This window comes from Cannabis sativa, chromosome 6 (genome assembly GCF_029168945.1).
Source record: "Cannabis sativa cultivar Pink pepper isolate KNU-18-1 chromosome 6, ASM2916894v1, whole genome shotgun sequence".
Lineage (NCBI taxonomy): Eukaryota > Viridiplantae > Streptophyta > Magnoliopsida > Rosales > Cannabaceae > Cannabis > Cannabis sativa.
The window spans coordinates 4439482-4458811 of NC_083606.1; the positions used below are offsets into that span (position 1 = coordinate 4439482).

General features: G+C 29.3%; 2 protein-coding genes across 4 annotated transcripts; one reads left to right on the top strand and one right to left on the bottom strand.

Annotated features, from left to right (window-relative positions):
- Positions 1-2897: 2897 nt before the first annotated feature.
- Positions 2898-8308, top strand: LOC115724537 (calmodulin-binding protein 60 B). Of its 3 annotated transcripts, none has more exons than XM_030653840.2 (10): positions 2898-3287; positions 3370-3523; positions 4832-4907; positions 5350-5408; positions 5497-5990; positions 6087-6247; positions 6332-6535; positions 6657-6891; positions 7264-7882; positions 7970-8308. In XM_030653840.2, the coding sequence occupies exons 2-9, from the start codon at positions 3420-3422 to the stop codon at positions 7863-7865; spliced, it is 1935 nt and encodes a 644-aa protein (XP_030509700.2). In that variant the 5' UTR covers positions 2898-3287; positions 3370-3419; the 3' UTR covers positions 7866-7882; positions 7970-8308. The 3 variants fall into 3 exon arrangements, with proteins under 3 accessions (XP_030509700.2, XP_060972880.1, XP_030509701.2); XM_061116897.1 differs by having other exon boundaries at positions 3402-3523; XM_030653841.2 differs by having other exon boundaries at positions 3426-3523.
- A 4829-nt stretch (positions 8309-13137) lies between these two features.
- On the bottom strand, positions 13138-15519 carry LOC115695703 (xyloglucan endotransglucosylase protein 1). Its single transcript, XM_030622771.2, is given in 4 exon segments — positions 13138-13694; positions 14904-14986; positions 14988-15098; positions 15173-15519. Coding segments are annotated over 4 exon segments (831 nt in total). The 5' UTR covers positions 15452-15519; the 3' UTR covers positions 13138-13336.
- Between the last annotated feature and the right edge of the window lie 3811 nt (positions 15520-19330).

Sequence of the window (19330 nt, forward strand, 5' to 3'; positions counted from 1 at the left end):
CAATTCCCACGTGGCTTTCCAAACGCGCCCTTATTAATTAATTTTGAATTAATAAACTTTTCTAATAAAAGTTAGATTTTAAAGGGTAAATACTTTGTGTTTTATAAAAGTTATTAATTGGATCTTCTATTTTGTTAAATGATAAAATTGATCCAATATTTTTCTAAAATGGTAGTAATAAGACTCTGAGCTCAATTTTTCGACAATTTTTTTAATATAACAAACTTGAAGACAATTTCTAACATCAATAGATGAAAAAAAATGTAATTAATTTTGTCATTACACTTTTAGATTAGGTTATTATAAAGTTTTATGATGACAAAAAATCAGTTCAGGATTCTATTTGTACCATTTTGAAACATATAAGGATCTATTTTATCATTTAACAAAATAGAAGGTCCAATCAATAACTTTTACAAAACACAAAATTCAAAATAGTATTTATTTTTTTTCTCCATTCCAAAAGGTTGAACACATTAATGATACGTTTATTAAACTATAATTGCTGGAATCAGAATAAATAAATCGGGTTAAAATATAAAATAATCGGAATCAATATTTTATTTTGTTGTTTACTAAACTGATCGGAAAAGAAATCAAAATCATTTTATTTTGTTTACATAATCAGAAAAGGTAATCAGAATGACTTAATTTGACTAAATTGTCATTGTTAAAACATGTAATTATTTTTTATTTATATATTTTTGGAGGGCATATTTGTTTTTTTTATTTTATTTTTAATTAATAAAAATATAATTAATATAAAGTAAGTTAAGAAAAGGGGAAGATATTTATTATGAAAATGGACGAGAACTTTTTTTTTTTTTGTTAATTAGTGTAGGTCCCACTATTTTCGCTCCTTCTAAAATTTAGTAAACAAATGAATGAGAATTAATCCAATTAATTCTCATCCTCTATTCGTAAACATGCCATAACAACTAATAATTAAAATCTAATTTAGTGAAAACATGTTGAAAAAAGTTAATAAAATTTATTAGGAAAAAGAAAAAAGAAAAAAAGGAGAAGAGCACCATATAGTATATAGACTATTATTTTTGGATTTTTTCTATTTTTATCATTATTAGTAAAGTTATTGATTAAGTGGGGTTCATCATTAACCTACCAACTTGTCATTATCATGTTTACATATTTATGAACTTTTTTTTAGAGTAATTACATATTATTTGTTTACTGATTTATTTACTATAACTTCTTAAAACAATATTTTTTAAAGGTGTTTTCTTTTGCTTAAAATACTTATTTTTTTTTTATTTACCAAAAAATATTTACTCTTTCTTTTAAGGATTTTTTGACGTTGATTATATGGAGAAATGTAATTTATAAACGTGTTATAAATTTAAAAAAAAATATATTTATATTAATCATTTTAGAATAGTGAATTTTTTAATAGTATTTTGTAGATAATATATGTTAATTACTTTTATAACATTGAGTGCGGCGGCAATCATATTATTTTATTATTTTTTTTCTCACCTAAGATTATCATACTTAAATAAATAATTTTTTCCATTTAATAAAAATATATATTTCCAGCTAAATAATATATTTTATTTCATTTCCTTTTAAAAAAAACGTTAAAACTAACTAATATATTTTATTTTTGCCACTATCCTTTAATTTAATTATATGTTATTAGTATATACTTTATTTAATTATTTTAAATAAAAGTGACGGAAAAAACAATTTTCATCCCTAATTTTTAATGGTCCTTTTTTTGTGGTCCCCCTTTATTAAAAAGAAATTTAAATTTTTAAATAATTAAAGGATAATTAAGATTTTTGGCTTAAAGTTTAATATGTACCAAATCATGTCTCTAATTTTTTTTAGCTGTTAAAAATTCTTCTTGAACTATTGAGATTGTTAGATTTAAGGACATTTATCCAATTTTATTTAATTTTACTCATTTTGTGATTGTCCATACATTAAATTATAATTCCTAGACTTTGATATCTACCAAATCATGCCCATCGAATTTTGATATATAACAAATTAAGCTCCCTATTAAAAAAAAAGAAAAGAAAAATACTAAAGACACTCGAAAAAATACTTTAATTCAAGGAGCAAAAATACTAATTAGCCTAAATTAAAAAAAGAAAAATTTTGTTTACACTCAGAAAATTCTAAAGACACTCTATTTCAATAATTTTATTTTATATCTTTAATTGTACTAATTTTTTTTTTCTAATTCATATTCTTAAAAAAATATATTTATCAAATAAAGATAAATTATATTTTAAATATTATGAACAAAAAATTATATAATTTTTTTTAGAAAATATAAAAAAGTATATATGATTAAAAAAATATATATAAAAATAAATATTAAAATTAACATAAAATAATATGAATTTTTTTTTAAATATATTAAAAGTAATTTTTAAAAATTATTTAAATTTATTTTTTTATAATAATAGAATGTATGGATACAAATAAAACTCCTTAAAAAAAGAAAAAAGAAATTGGGAAATGACGTCATGGAATGACATAATACAAAGTCGGAGTTAAAAAAACAAAAAAGAAAATATCAAGTGACGTGGCGAGTGCAGCCGACAGCGTAGACAAAAACAATAATATTTACTAAAATATATGGCAGATCGTACGGTCAGAATTTGACGTTACTATCCAACGTATGGAAAAAGGCCGAGCCGAGCCGAGCCAAGCTGCCACATCAAAATACATTACTTTGACCCATATGTCAATGGATCTGGATGAATCGTCCACTAACACAATACGTTTCTCTAAACCAATAGTATCTCGCCACGTGGAGGAATCTTTGTTGTAAAGGGTGAAAAGTCCATTATGGACAAGAGTCATACCGTGGACTGCGGCGCAGGTGATTATTCAAATTGATATTAACAAATAAGTCGCCGGAGTAGACTTGAAGACCAAACAGTGACTGTCCGCCTTCAATTCATTTACTCAAAAATTCCAAAACTTTTTTTCTTTCTCTCTCCAAACAGAAAATCATTTTCCCTCATTTTCTCTCTTACTTTCCCGCTTTATCCTTAATTATCTTTGGATGGGGTATCGTTAGTGTAAAGATTTGTGCTTTGAGTGAGAAGGAGGAAGAAGAGTAGTCAAACCCGTCTTTACTTTGACTCTTTGATCTTAGTTGGGGTTAGGGGATAGTGTTTATTCAGAGATCAGTGAGGGATTTGGGGTTTTCAAGCTTTGTTTTAAGGGGGTTTTGTTTAATTCGAGTGTTTGTTTGGATCTATTTCGTTTAATTGGTTGTTTTGTGTTTGTGAAGAGTGGTGAGGATTGAGGTTAGGGTTTTTTTTTTTACTATCTCAATTCGAAGTTTAGATTTTTTTTTTTTTTGTTTTTGATTTTCTTGCGTGTTTTCAGATCTTGGGTATTCTGGGTGTATTTTCTTTTAGGAGTTTTTGTGTAAAAAAATGCAGACCAGATTAATGGAGAGAACCAATTCTATGAGGGGAAAGAGGCCTTTAGAAGGGGGTGAAGATGAGCAGCCTGAGAGAAAGCGGCCTGCTTTAGCTAGGTAATTGTTTTTTCTTTTTTCTCGTGTCTTTTTTACTTTTTTATTCTATTTTTTGAAATTAAGATAATTGTTCTTTAATTGGGTGTGACTTGTTTTGTTTGATTGAGGTTGTTGGATTGTTAGTTGGGTCAATTTGTTGCAGCATCTGCCAAGGTTGCTATAGCATTAATGAACTTCATGAGCTAACTGTGGGCTATATTAAATGTAGTTTTGTTTGATTGGCCTCTTTTGGGACTTTAATTGGATTCAAATACATATCTGCCAAGCTTAGTTTTGTTAGTTATGGTAGTTGTTTAATGTTTGGATAGTCTTGTAGCTGTCATCAGTTTGTTCATTCTCTTTGCTTGTCTAATTTGGTGGCATAGCTAATGTGTTAGCAAGATATGTAAAGCAGTTTTGTATGGCTATGGAGCACAATATGAAACTAAAAGTTTGCGGCTTTGTAATTCCAAATTTACTCTTAACAATATGAGCCTTTTATGGATTAATCAGGTATCACTATTGATTTTCAACATTGCTCACATTTCTCAGTTGGTGGAGACTAAAATAATCTGCAGATAACTCAATTATATATCTGGTTTAGGATCCAACATTTTCTTTTTCGTTGATTTTGAATAGAACTTTAGGTTGCAACAATGAGCTTCCATTAGAAATTTATCCATGTCACTAGTGTCTTACACATGTAGAGGAGACATGAAGTGAATTTTGATCCTTTTCACTTGAACCTTTTATCAATGTCATAATATGTAATTGAAATAGGAGACATGAAGTGAATGATGATCTCTTTTCCATGAACAAGTATACTATTGCAGTATGTAACTGAAGTACCATTCCAAACATGAAATTATTTATGGACAAAGACCTGTAGTCATTTATGTTATATGTCAATTGATTTTTTGTGGTTTAAGAGTTATAGATGATAGAAGTTGGTAGAAACTTCCTTGTGAAACGTTTCAATGTTCATAATGAATTTGAGAAAAGGTGAACTGAATGAATGAAAGTGCTGAATTTTCTTTTCATTACCAAGATTCATGTGATGTTTTGTAAGCTAGATTATGTGATAAACGTGGTCACGTGGGTTATAGTTATTGTTTTCAAGCAATATATGATGTTTTCTATTTGTTGTTGTTCTCACTTTTTGTTATCTTTCTTGGGTCTGATTAATTTAAGATATTTTGTTGCTTAATATAGTTCAAAGTTTGATCAGCTTAAATATGCGCTTGTTTGGTTCCCTTGGCTATATATACTTTTTTTCTTTTTTCTGGTAATATAGATTCATTTAATTTGACTGAAACATATGGCTTGCAGTGTTATTGTCGAGGCTCTTAAAGTGGACAGTCTGCAGAAGCTCTGCTCATCTTTGGAACCTATTCTTCGGAGAGTTGTAAGACTTATGCCTTTATGATTTCCCTATCTATGTGGTCTAGTTTTTACCTTAGGAGTGGCTGCTACCTGTTCCCCACCGTGTGCTTGAATTGCTTTAATAAAGTTGTAATTATTGTTATCATTGTTCTATTTGGCTATTGAGATTCTAGTAATTTATGTAATATCTGTTGTAATATAATGAAAGATATATCTAATCTCGTTTACCAATGATTGTATGCGGTACTTTTTGCACGCAAGTGATTAATACCCAGTTTTTTATTTTCTGTGGCTGAACTTTTCTGATAATTTTGCTTAATCAACCTATATTCCCATATGAAACAGGACAAAGATATATATATATATATATATATTTTTATGAATATACTGGCTATTGTTTTTTATTTTCTGTCTTGGTTCAGCACCTTTGTCTTACACTTTCTTTTTCTTATGATGTTTAATAGGTTAGTGAGGAAGTTGAACGTGCTTTGGCGAAGATAGGGCCTGCAATGCTTAATGGAAGGTGTGAGAAATTGTTGTCTGTTGTGTAGCCGGTTTAACTTTCTGAAAATGTATAATCTGTTTCTAAATTCTAACATGGGAGTTTTCAGGTCTTCCCCAAAACGAATTGAAGGTCCAGATGGTCGAAACTTGCAGCTGCATTTCAGGTCTAGGTTGTCTCTTCCTCTCTTCACGGGTGGAAAAGTTGAAGGAGAGCAGGGTGCTGCAATTCATGTTGTTTTGATTGATGGCAGCACTGGTCAACTTGTAACAACTGGACCTGAAGCCTCTGTGAAACTTGAGGTTGTTGTGCTTGAAGGTGACTTTAACAATGAAGATGAAGAAGGTTGGAGCCAAGAAGAATTTGAAAGTCACGTAGTGAAAGAACGTGAAGGGAAAAGACCTTTGCTGCACGGAGAGCTTCAGCTGACCCTTAAGGATGGGGTAGGAACATTAGGTGACTTTATATTTACAGATAACTCAAGTTGGATAAGAAGCAGGAAATTCAGACTTGGATTAAAGGTTGTCTCGGGTTTTTGTGAGGGTATACGCATACGTGAAGCAAAGACTGAAGCTTTTACTGTTAAAGACCACAGAGGGGAATGTATGTTTTTGTCATCCTGTGTCCTATCTTTTGTTCCTTTTTTTTAGCCACCATTTATGTTTATCGGTTTTTTTACTTGTATTATCCCTTGAACAGTATACAAGAAACATTACCCACCAGCATTGGGTGATGAGGTGTGGAGATTGGAGAAGATTGGCAAAGATGGGTCATTCCACAAGAGGCTTACTAAAGCAGGAATACTCACAGTTGAAGACTTTCTTCGGCTTGTGGTCCGAGATTCTCAGAAGTTGCGGAATGTAAGTTTAAATGTTTGGTTGTAAGTTGGAGAAACTCGTTGATCAAAATTTGATTTTGGTTACTTTGTTCTCTGCTGCTCACAGATACTTGGAAGTGGCATGTCAAATAAGATGTGGGAAGCTCTATTGGAACATGCTAAGACTTGTGCCTTGAGTGGGAAGCATTATGTTTATTATCCCGAAGATACAAGGAACGTTGGTGTTATCTTCAACAACATCTATGAGCTGAGTGGTCTTATTGCAGGGGACCAGTATTATTCTGCCGATTCTCTCGATGATAACCAAAAGGTAAGAAACCCCTCCTCTCTCAACTGGTGGATAAAATAAGTGGAATGAATTTTCAAATTATTCTTGATTGGTCATTCTATCTTGAACTATATTAATCTTGAAGATTCTCATGTTCTTGCAGGTTTATGTAGATACTTTAGTGAAGAAGGCATATGAGAACTGGGATCAAGTTATCGACTATGATGGAAAATCACTTTTGGGCTTCAAGCAAAATAAAAGGCTAAATGCTCCTAGAAATGAACTCCAAGTTGGTACTAGTAATTATGCTGTTGCTTCCGATAATCAACTTCCACTTTCTCATGTTCCAATCGCTCCTCCCGAGCAGACTCCCCTTAACTCTGGCCTACCTGCTCTTGGTAAGCATGTGCATATATTTTGCTTCTTCTATCTTATTATCATTTTAGTTACTAGTTTAGCTCAGTAAACGAGTCTTATACATTTTTACCTAGCAATTCATCTGTGAAAATAAGGCAGAGGGCCTCAAGAATTATATACTAGTAATGTTTTGTCAGAGTCCAGACTAGCAAAATGGACCTTGTTGAACAAGGGTTGATACATGACAATTGTGGTTATGGTGTTGAGATTATACTCTAGAGAAATTTGTTGGAATCTTCTGTGTTCTTTCCAAAGTTTTAGCATCCAGATTCCAGATTATGTATGTGTTGTAGTCTATCTTTGTTGCTGATTTGGACACTGATCTTTTATTCTTCTATTTTTGTTTATTCCAGGGTATAATGATGATCCATCAACTAGATATTCGATCCAGCAGGCTCCACTTGCAAATTCAAGTTCTCACCCTCAGTTCGATAGCAATTCATTTGTGCAACATGACCAGTTGATTAGCAATTCTCATGGAGCTGAAGGCCTAAGAAATGAAAACAGTTCTGTTGGACTGGCTCTTGCTCCTCCTCAATCATCTACTTCCGTATATCAGATGGCCAACCATTCGATTCATCCATCTACGATTAATCCTTTTGACGACTGGTCACACAACCGGAACAAAGGAGTTGACGAATTCTTCTCAGAGGAAGAGATTCGTATCAGAAGTAATGAAATGCTCGAGCACGAGGATATGCAACATTTGCTTCGACTCTTTAGTATGGGAGGTCATTCAACCATGAATGTACCCGACGATACATTTTCTTTCCCATCATTCATGCAATCACCGATGCCAAACTTTGATGAAGACCGCAACCGTCCTGGTAAAGCTGTTGTTGGATGGCTTAAAATTAAAGCAGCAATGAGATGGGGTTTCTTTATCAGAAAGAAAGCAGCAGAGAGACGGGCACAGATCATCGAGTTGGATGACGAACTAGACAACAGTCCTTAAATACTCTCTGCTATAAGGTTTTTCCCGACGACAAAGCCTATTCCATAAATTTACTCTTATCTGTTAATTTTCCATGGGAGCTACTAACAATTTATCTTCATCAGTGCCCGCCCACAGCTTCTTCGGTTGTCAAAACTGCTTGAAATTGTTGGTTTCAGAAGCGCTGACATACTCACCGATGTTTGTGGAGAATCTCTTACAAGGCAGGGGATTCGATCGTGTACAGTTACCGGTACAGTAAGCCTTTTCTGTTTTTCCAGTTTTTTCTTTTTTTTCTCTTTTTATATTGTTTTGTATTTACTCTTCTATGGGGTTTGTAATGATGTATGATAGTGTTGATCTTAGGGGACAAAATACCCTTTATTTTTATTTTATTTATTTAGGGAAACACTTCTAATTGATCCTGACTTTTGATTGTTAATTTTAGTTGATTTTTGCTCAAAGATATGCTGTCTATCTAGTTTGTTGTTCTCTATGTCTATCCCTTGAATTAAACTTAATTTATATGGTCTCAATTCTCTATATGTATGCTTAGTTATTTTCAACAATTAAATAGAGCCAAAAAGAAAAGGGTGTTCTTAATAATGGGGATCTTTTTGGCCAATAACTTCTTAAACTAGATTGACTTGACTAATCACCTATTCCTTGTCCTGCAATATTTGAGGATTATGAAATTATTACATTAAATTATATGGTGCTTGACTAGATTTCTAGCACAATTTGGTTAACGATATTTCATAAAAGTTATTATATTAAATTATATGAGATTCGGTACTTAATTGTACGAATAGTGATACGAAACGTTAGTGTGTTGGATAGTACTAATACTTTTTAGTAACGTAAATGTAAATATTTTTCATATCTTACCAATGAAACATTCATTTCCAATCTAAAAAGGATTATAATTGGATTATAATTAGTAAATTGGATAATATTTAAAATGTAAATTTTTAGTAATTACACTTTTCTTTTTACATATTTAATTATATTAAAGCCCTTCAATTACTTCTAATGGCACTTGTTATGTAATTATGCTTCAAATAAATATATTAAATTGTGTAATTACATTTAATTATATTCAAATCCAATTCCACCACAGTTTTCTAAACGCACTGTTAATTAATATTAAGCATTTAATTCTAACCTAAAAAGAATAAGGATTAGTTAATACTTGGTTAAATTATTAAGAAGTTACCATTAATATGCATATAATGTTGTGATTTAGTATTTTTTTTCTTGGGTTTAAAAATGAAATGGTGCTATCATTGACCATTAAAGAATGGTACTAGTTTTATTTTTCTATAAAAAAAAGTCTAAAATTTTGTCTATGACACTCTGGTATTTGATCATATAAGTTTGTCTTATCTTGATCTTAAACATTGAATTTGTCAAATAATTTACACCCTCAAACTTCCCATCCTAAAATGAGAAATTTTGTAGTATCAAAATAAATAAAAGAAAGATAATTTTCAATAATTGATTTGCCATAAGATAAGATGTGTAATCAAATGTGTGGGCTGGAAAATAAAGAAGAGGTGATAAAATAGAACACCTACACTTATAATAATAATAATAATAATAATAATAATAATATTAGATGACCAATTCACATTTAAGAGTGACACCTTTTTCTTTTGTTTTTAGTACAAAATCTTAGTTTTTTTTTTTTGGTTTATTACCAACTTTTCTATTTATAGAAAAAATATGATATAAGCTTAGTCAGTAGATAACCTGAAATTCAGCCTCTTAAACTGTAAAAGATAAGTTGAAGCTATACAAAACTCCAAAACAACACCATACCAAAAAGAAAACCAATTTGCATTTATAGTTTTCCTTATTATTATTTTTTGGACACATTCTAATAAGTAACTAGTAACTAGTAACTAGTAATTGCATTTAAGTTAATAAGTAACCTTTTATGTATATATAAAGACTAAGATTGTATGACCAAAAATGGGGTTTGAGTTTGTTTGAGAGAGGGCATTTTCCCAATTTTCCAAATGAAGTAACAAGAGAAAATAGGGAGAAATGAATCTTTACTCACTCACTCACTCCCCCCTAAATAGAGCTCCCTCATAATAGTCCCAAAATCCAAAAAAGAAATTAAACAAAGAAAAAATGAAGAAAAGGGTTATTCTATAAAACCCTCTTCAACCTCAAACCTCACTCTCTTTCTCTATATATGTTTTGGTCTTTTGATTACATTGGTGAAGAGAGATAATGAAATTCAATGACAGGTATTATGGTTGGTTGTTGGATAATAATATCATTGAGTTTCAATTGATCAAATCAAATTCATGGTATGAACTATGAAGATATGTCATGTTGTACTTTCTTTAGTTCAATATTTTATTTTCATATTTGAGCAATGTTTGCTAGTTAATTGAGTATGGTATTATTGATCATTAATAAAACTCCATTTCTCTTTCTCTCTCTCTCTCTCTCTCTATATATATATAAATATACACCAAATACATAGATTATTTTCAGCAGTGAACTTTTTTCTTTCATAGTGCAAAAGAGGTGAAATTAAGATCATATTGGTCTCTCGAGAGCCCGGCCCAGATGTGGTGACCAACAAATTTAAACCAAGAAACTAATAAGAAAGAAAAGAAAAATGAAAATTTTGTTCAAATAAGAAATTTTCTATATCAAAGAGAAAAGACTAGTAAGAAAATTGAAAGTTTGATATTGTTCTCTTTTCTCTTTTAAGTTGTGTTTCCAATTCTAAAAAACGGGTTCTATAAAAAAAATAAAAGAAATGGGAAAACTAAGGCTAGCTCAATTGACCATAAAAAGTTAGTGATATGGATGCCTGGGGGGTCTGGGGATCAAATAACAAATAAGAAAACCACTTAAGGCTAGCTCAAGCAACTAACTAACTGAGGAGTGATGATGGAGTGACTTCGAGAGTCTCAAAGAAGACAAAGCTCAATTGAGGTTTAGAAAGGCACAAAGTTTGAGATGTAAATGTGATGATTAATCACTTAGAGGTTGTACAGTCATATGTTCAAGAAGTCTAGTTGACACCTCTATGCATAAGAGACAGAGGATCCATTGCAAAGGAAAGTAACATTAGAAAAGATTCCCAAAAGCTACTGATCATTATCGATTAGGGTTTTGATATTAATGGTTGAGGAAAGGAATTTGAATGACTCATGGTTATGAGATCTAACTGAAGTTTTCAAAGCGATCAAGACTATTGTCTACGTAAGAGCAGGGCTAATCTATTGAGATTTGAACTCTCAACCTCTCAGTTGTTAAACTAATCAAATTACTACTAGGCTACAACACATATTTAGTATTAAAAGTATTATTATTTATTTTATTACGAACTATATTTTAATTTTTTTTTAAAATGGGCCCTGAGTGGGGCTTAAGGCGGCCGCCTCTTTCGTCTTAGCTCAAGGCCGACCCCGGGTAAGAGTGGAAAATAGTAGATTTACCGAAATGTTTGGGTTACATAAGAACACTATTGGGAGAAAGTTGAGTTTGAATGTGTATTATGATGAAATAGTGGTTCAAGTAATGTGTTGTGGGTGTGGTACATGGATATTTGCTAGATGGTTGGATGTCTTCATTTGTAATTATGCCGGTAGTTATGACCATATAAATGATAGAGTCAAAAATATGAGTGTCTTATTCTTATTAGATAATGGAAGATAGTTAATTACTTAGATGGCGTTTGGTAATACTTTTTTAATCAATTTTCTGTTTTTAAAAGTAAAAAAGTGAAAATATTTTTCAAAAACATGTTCTATAAAACTGTTTTTACTTTTCAATTTTATAATTAGAAATCAAAATTTTAAAAACAAAAAAAAATCACTTTCAATATTTTTTTAAACAGTTTTTTTTCTTAATCAGTCTTTTGGATTACAACCAGATCCGGACCAAAATTCCCTCCTCACGGCCTTGGCGCTGAACCAGGCTTCTGACCCGAACCCGAATCCAACCCCGAATCTTGACCCGACTTAAATAAAATCAAAAAATTAAAATAAAAATGAACTTTACAGAACACACTTTTGTTTTCTGTTTTTAAAATTAAAAAACAAAAGTAGTTACAGAACACATTTTTGTTTTTTAAAAACAAAAATTTTACTTTCATTTTGTGATTAAAAAATTAAAAAATAAAAGTGTTACCAAACGACACCTTAATTAAGTAACAGTGACTAAAAGTTATCTTATAAAGTAAATAAAGTGTAGATTGTCTTATTAGGCAACACGTTATATAATTGAATATAATATTGAGAATTATCGGAGGATGAGATTCCGATCGACTTTATAGAAATGTGTGTAGATTCTGAAATTTAGTGAGTTAATCAGTTAGTAGCGAAAGTTTTAAATGAGATACAAATGAAATTCGAAGTTGGACATATGATATGTGCAATTCTTAAAGTGTTTCAAAATAAATGAATGAATTTAAGAGCATTAAGGATTTAACTGTCAATTATATTGATTGGTGATTTACTAGGTTGAATATTTCTCCTTGGAGTGTGTTGATTTAATTGTTAAGGGGAAAAATGGTGAAACATTGAAAATATGTTTGATTTAACGAGTGAAAAAAAGGTGACGGTTGTGTGTCAATATTCTTTATTAAGAATAGACGATCTGTTGATTAATTTTATGGAAATTTACTAAATTGACTGTTAATTTTATGAGTATAATTTATGAATTTTATTATTTTTACACTTCAAAATATTTTTTTTTTTTTTTTGTATTTTTACATAAATCCACATAGCAACCCACATAACAACTAACAGAGCAACTTAAATCGCAATCAAAATCCACATAACAACCCACGTAGAAACCATCAGAGCTACTCAAACTGTAAATTTAAAAAGTTTTAAAAATAGTATATGGATTAATTTCTCAAAAAATTAACTTAAATTAATTTTAAAAATTAGTCCTAATATTTTTTTTTTCTTTTTCACACTATTTTGTGTTATATTCAATAATTATTTTAGTTTTATTTTTATATTTTTCTAAGTTATTTATAATTATTTTTATTTTTTTTAATGGAAATCCATATAATTTTTTTTTTATTTTAATTCTTTTTTCTTAATATTTAAAATATATATTATTTTTATTTTATATGTATTTTGTAATAATATAAGAGGGAAGGAAAAATTAAAAAATTTAGTATAAATTAAAGATATAATATTTTTTTATATGAAATAAAAATTATTAGATAGGGTGTTTTTATAAATTTTTAAGGTGCAAATAAAATATTTATCTTTAAAAGTTATAAATAAAAAATAATTACATGTTCTAATTATATATAAACAAATTTCATTACATTCCATATTTTACATACAAAATTCAGCTACCTATTTATCATGTATACAATATCATTTTCTTCCCAACTAAATAAAAGACATACTTCTTCTGTAACACTCTTAAAATAATGTACACACATAGTTAAGCTTAATTAGTAAAGTAAATTTATATAGCACTCTTTTAAGTAATATAAATTATTGACACTCGGGAGGAAATTCATGAGAAAAACGTTTGATGTCCGTACAATAATTATAAATCATGTACTTTTTTTGTACCCATTTAAGTCTTTTTTGACTTGCACCATTTAATTCTTCTGATATTTTACTAAAATTTTTAGCGGCAGCAGCAACAGCAACAACAGTAGCTTTAAAATTTCTATAAAAAGCGATAAAAGGAGCTTTAGTCCAATCTATTTTGATGAGTCCTCTAGTGGCCCAATCATCTGCATTCCAAAGACTTGAGTATATTCTCATAGGTTGCCTTTTTGGAAATGGAACACCTTTTGATTCCAAATTCTTGAACACTCTTATTGGAATTTCATCCACATAGAATCTAAAACACCCCAAAAATTGAGCACTAATTAAAATTATGCAAAGGAAAAAAAAAGTGTACTATACATCAAAATTACTTTGAAATAATGTTGTAATATAATAAATAATTAATAAAATCACTTTGAATGGTTCTTAACACTTATGTTATGTGTCTAACTAAGAATAGTGAAAAACTATTGTTTGTCATCTATAGTGTCACATGTGTTGTGAGATATAAATTGCAAAAGTTATATGATACAACAAATTCTTGATTAGATCAAATAAAGAAATAAAGTACTAAAATGTGATTGGCAATTGCTAGCACTAACAAAATCATACCCATGTTTATAAACACAAAATCACGTGCAAAAAATGTGAGAAACATATATAATGTGACTAAAGATTTAGTCTTCAACCAACAAAACATTGCCACGTAACAATTTTGTAGTAGATAATAAAACTAGTTTGATGCAAGATATAAATGTTGATCATTGCTATAGGCACCAGTGGTGCCTAGCACCTTCTCGATATGTCACGTTGTGATTAGCTAGCGATACTTTCTAAAAATTATTATATTAAACTATATGGGACCTGATACTTAGTTGGACCAATAGCGATACTAACACATAGACGAGTGCTAAGCACCACAGGTGTCCTTTAGCATTTTTCATAAATGATTATAGTAATAATTTATAAAATTTTAAAAAATTCAGAATAATTTGTAATACAAAATTTAATGTTCAAACTATCTATTTCAGACACATATAAAATAATAAAGTCGTGCAATAAATTCTTTGAATCCTATTTTCAGCGTGTTAAATTTGTTCATTTTTTTTTAAAATTTTGTAAGATATCTTAAACAAATACAACGTATGCGATCATAAAAAAGTCAAAAATAATTTTTTTAGATACCGAAACAGATAAAAATATATCAGTGTACTTCTTTTAAATAGTGAATTGTAAAATTTTCCAATAATTTATATGGATATAGAGGCTAAGAATGCATCTTGTCAATGTATTTAGATGATTTTTCTAAATTAGGAGCCATCTTTGTGTACATGTCCTAGGTAGAGATTTGGTCCGCCTGTATTAGGGTTACGCTTTTTTATAGATTTTCAATTCAAATAAACATGGCTGTTATAAGGTGAACATAATTTCATTTTCTAAATGTATGAAATTCAAACTCTATGTACAAATTTATAAAATTGAATAAGTAGTGTGGAGAGTTTACATGATATTTTTGGGGTTCCAAAAAATAGAGTAGGTATGAAAATCAGCAGTGGGGTCAAACCAAAGATAGAATTGTTGCTCTCTATTCCCCTTTGCCATGACTAAACACATTAGTGTGAAGAATATAAGGATCACCACTCAAATTTCCCAAGAACTCAAAATCAATCTCATCCCAAGTTGACCCTTTTGAAGATAACTGAACCAAAAAAGAACACCCAATTAATAATAATAATAAAAAAAAACTAATAATATATACATGTATAGTCATACATAATAAGCAGTGACTGTTCCAGCTGAATTGCCAGGTACAAGTTTGATTTGCATATCAATTTTTCCAAACAAATACTCTTTTTTGGATTGAAATCCAGAGCCTGAAGCTTTGTCAAGTGAAAGAGTTAGAAGCTTTCCATTGTTGAGCATATGAGCTCTTCCATTTCCCCAAGTGATTTCAAACTCTTTCCTTAAGTCATCACCATAACAAACACCTTTGTTTATGGTCATGAGAATAAAAAGTAGTGACACTAAAATAATATTATGATGAATATCCATGGATTAATATATAATATTATATGTGTTATGATATGTTGGTTTGTGATGAGTTTTTGGTATGTGATGTAGGTTAATTGGAATAATAATATGTGCATGGGATGGTCAAGAGGTGAGGCCAAACTATTCTTTCAATTACATGTAGCTGTGGACAGTTGTTTTGGCTTGTGAGAAAGTGTTAAAACAATAGCTGTAAAGAGATAAGCATTAATAAAAGATTGAGAAGAAGAAAAATTATCATTATTAAGCTAACTAACCCCATTAATTGTTGGTACAAAGCTATAATCTTTTTCTTTCTTTCACTGTTAATTTAGATGTGATCAACAAAGTAAAGGCTTTGCTATTGGTTTACTAAGTTATTATATCATTATTATTAGATAGGGTATTGTTATTGGATAATAGTAGTACTTAAATGTGACGCCCCGATATTTAGCCTTATTTTACAAAAAATACTATTTTCATGCATAATTTGAAAAGATGAAAAGAAAAAAAAAATTTTAATACAACAGTGGATTTTAAAAAAAAAATCAAAATGCAACAGAGAAGGATCTTTCATTTGAAAGAAAAAAAACAAGATATAGTAAGTAAATAATTTTAAATAATACATTTCCATTGTGTTTAGATTTATCAAATGCTTAAAAATAAAACAGGCACCACCGGCGTCCTAGATCGTTTGCCCGTCCGTAGCCACTCACAGTATACGTACCAGAACTGACCCTGCTCACTATACATACTTCCCTGTCTAATACATGTAAGGGGAAAGTAAGGGGGTGAGCTAAAAGCTCAGTAAGGAAATGCTTATCAAACAATACCATATAATATCACACATACTACCATTAATGTATTTATAAGTTTTAGCAATATCATACATGCTCTTTTATAATATAACCAAATAATTGTACATATGGAAACCTTCATCATATAGGTCTATACTATTTGTTCACACCGTACACATATATAGAGATCATAACTCCAATATCATACTCATAACATAATCATATCAATACTATAAATAATAATGTCATTATCATAACATTGGCATATCATAGTCATTACTTACATAACCCGGGCCTAGCCTGACCCTACAATATCCTGGGCCTAATCTGCCCATATAATAACATGGGCCTATGCAGCCCTACCATTGTTATAGGATAGTGTATCTCTATGTTCAACAGTAACATCACTGTATCATACCCACCATAACAATCTCATACACGACTCAGTAAAATGCAGGGTAGGATATCTCTACATTCAACGGCCTTATCCCATATCATCCCTCACTTTACTTGAGACGTTAACATACAACATACAACATACAAATACATCATACAACATACAATATACAAATACATCATACAATATACAAATACATCATACAACATACAACATACACAAGTCATACAACCATAATCTATGTATCAATTCGCAAACTCATATTGTGTCCATACCACACATTCTCAGTACCATATACATATTCATAATAACAAGTCATAAATTATATTTCAATACATAAAGAATTTAAATCATGCAGATAAATACATACAAAACTATCTAATTTCCTTACCTCAAATCCCGCTGCTTAAACTTGTTATCTCGTCACTACTACCTATAATAACACATGGGTCAAGGCCCTAACATTAAAATTCACACTCTTACAGTACAGCAGAAAGAATACTATTTTTGACCAATAACTACACGAATTCAGTAAAAGTTTCCTTCTTAAAATTATAGGAAATTCAATTATCTTTCCAATGATATAAAGATCACTAAAAATGGATTAAAACTGAGGGAGTTATGATAGTTTTACTGAAACTATTTCTGAGAAAGAATATGGAGTAACGAATCACAGTAGACATCAGAAATTCAAAGTTTTGATACTGAAATATTCCAAATAAGAGAATACTCTCTTCATAAAAGTTTTAGAAAATCTAATTTCCTTTCTAATGACACTAAAATCTTTAAAATCGGAGTTATAACGTAAGATATATAGATATTATACCGAAACAGTTTTCTAGAAATCATGAAACAAATGGATTTCGAACTACAGCAATAAAACAATAATTTTGACTTAGAATAATCAATAATTGGTGAATGGTTTCTTCCTAAAACATTTAGAAAATTGAATTATCTTTTCAACGGTACCTAGATCGCTAGAATCGGATCATTATTCAGAGAGATATTCAGATTTTACTGAGACAACTTATATAGAAAATATGAAAAACGATTTACAACAAACAGCGTAGAAATAGTTATTTTTGACATAGATAAATTTCGATTCAGTAAAACCTTTCTTCATAAGAATTATGAGAAATTCAATAAGCTTTCTATAGACACCAAGATTGCGAGAATCAGATGAGTATTTAAAGAGATATGACAGATTTGCTGAGACATGTTTCATTCTGAAAAATAAGAAAAAGAGACCTACGAATATTCTCCTATTGTGATCAATAAATAAGTAAATGTAGAGTTTCTTACCTCAAATACATCAAGTTGCTTGGATCGATAGACATAAGATGATGGTGTGGCTAAGAATGTAATAGAAAGATGACTTGAAAATTTTAGGATTAGTTTGCTGGGAAGAATAGAACGATATAATTTTAGGGTTGAAACCTATACTATCTGACTCGTTTAGTTTTATGAATAATAATAATAATAATAATAATAATAATAATAATAATAATAATAATAATATGATAAATTATTAAATAAATAAATATCTAACTTTTAAATTTAAATTGTAAGCTCTCAATCTCGTAACTTTAGGGCTTAGTTTTGACCTAGAAAAATTACGAATTCTGATATAGCTATTTCTACAAAATTTATAGATCTTTGAATTATCTTTCCAACGCCACTAGAATCACCTCAATCGAAGTTATAAAACTCCAGTTATGGTCGTTTTAGTAAAACAGTTTCTAAACCTACGAATTTCTCTAAACTTACGAATTTTCTCACATTAATTAAATAATAATATTATTTAATACCACTTATACAATTATTTAAATCAAATAAATATATTATAAAGAAAACCTAATGGACTTTCATATCGGGCTTTAATTAAACAATTACGTACTTATGAAAATACCATAATATTTTACTTTCGTAGTTAATACAACTTTAACTTTCTTTAAAAAATTGGTACAACTACTCTAAGCAATAATATCAACTCACTAACAACACAAATAAAAGATAATTATCCTCGCACAATCAATATCCAAATAAAAAAAATTAAATACTATTTTAAACTGGGTATTACATTAAACATTTTTTAGAAGTGTTGTCTTGCGATTGGTTAGGGATATCCCTTTAAATGTTATTATATTAAATTATGTGAGACTCGATAATTAATTGCATCAATAGCGAGATTCTACCTTGGAAGATGCTAGTACTACAAATTTTTTTACTCTTAGTCACAACAAAATCAAAATTTGTGACTAAAAGTAAAACATTGTAACTAATTATAAATCATCATTCTTATATTGTGACTAAAATGTCTGTGACTAAATATATTTTTAGTCACAATAAAACTAAATTAATGATAATTTTATCTAAATACGATACTTTAATTTTAAGTAATTTTTTATCGTAACTAAAAGTTATATTTAATTACAAAAAAATTATGTTATTACTAAATGTATTTTTGTTCATAGTGTAAACACTATACGAGGGAGTATTCAATGGTTACAATAAAAATGTAACCATGATGGTTACATTTTTTTATAACCTGCTATAATAGGTCACTGATAGATAAAATTTCTATTTTTAGACTTAAATAAATTAATTTTTTCATTAAAATATTTAATAAAACTTTTTTAGAAATTAATATTATAATTTTTTTATTTTAAAGAAATATATATCAAATCAGGTTAGTATCAAGTTATAAGT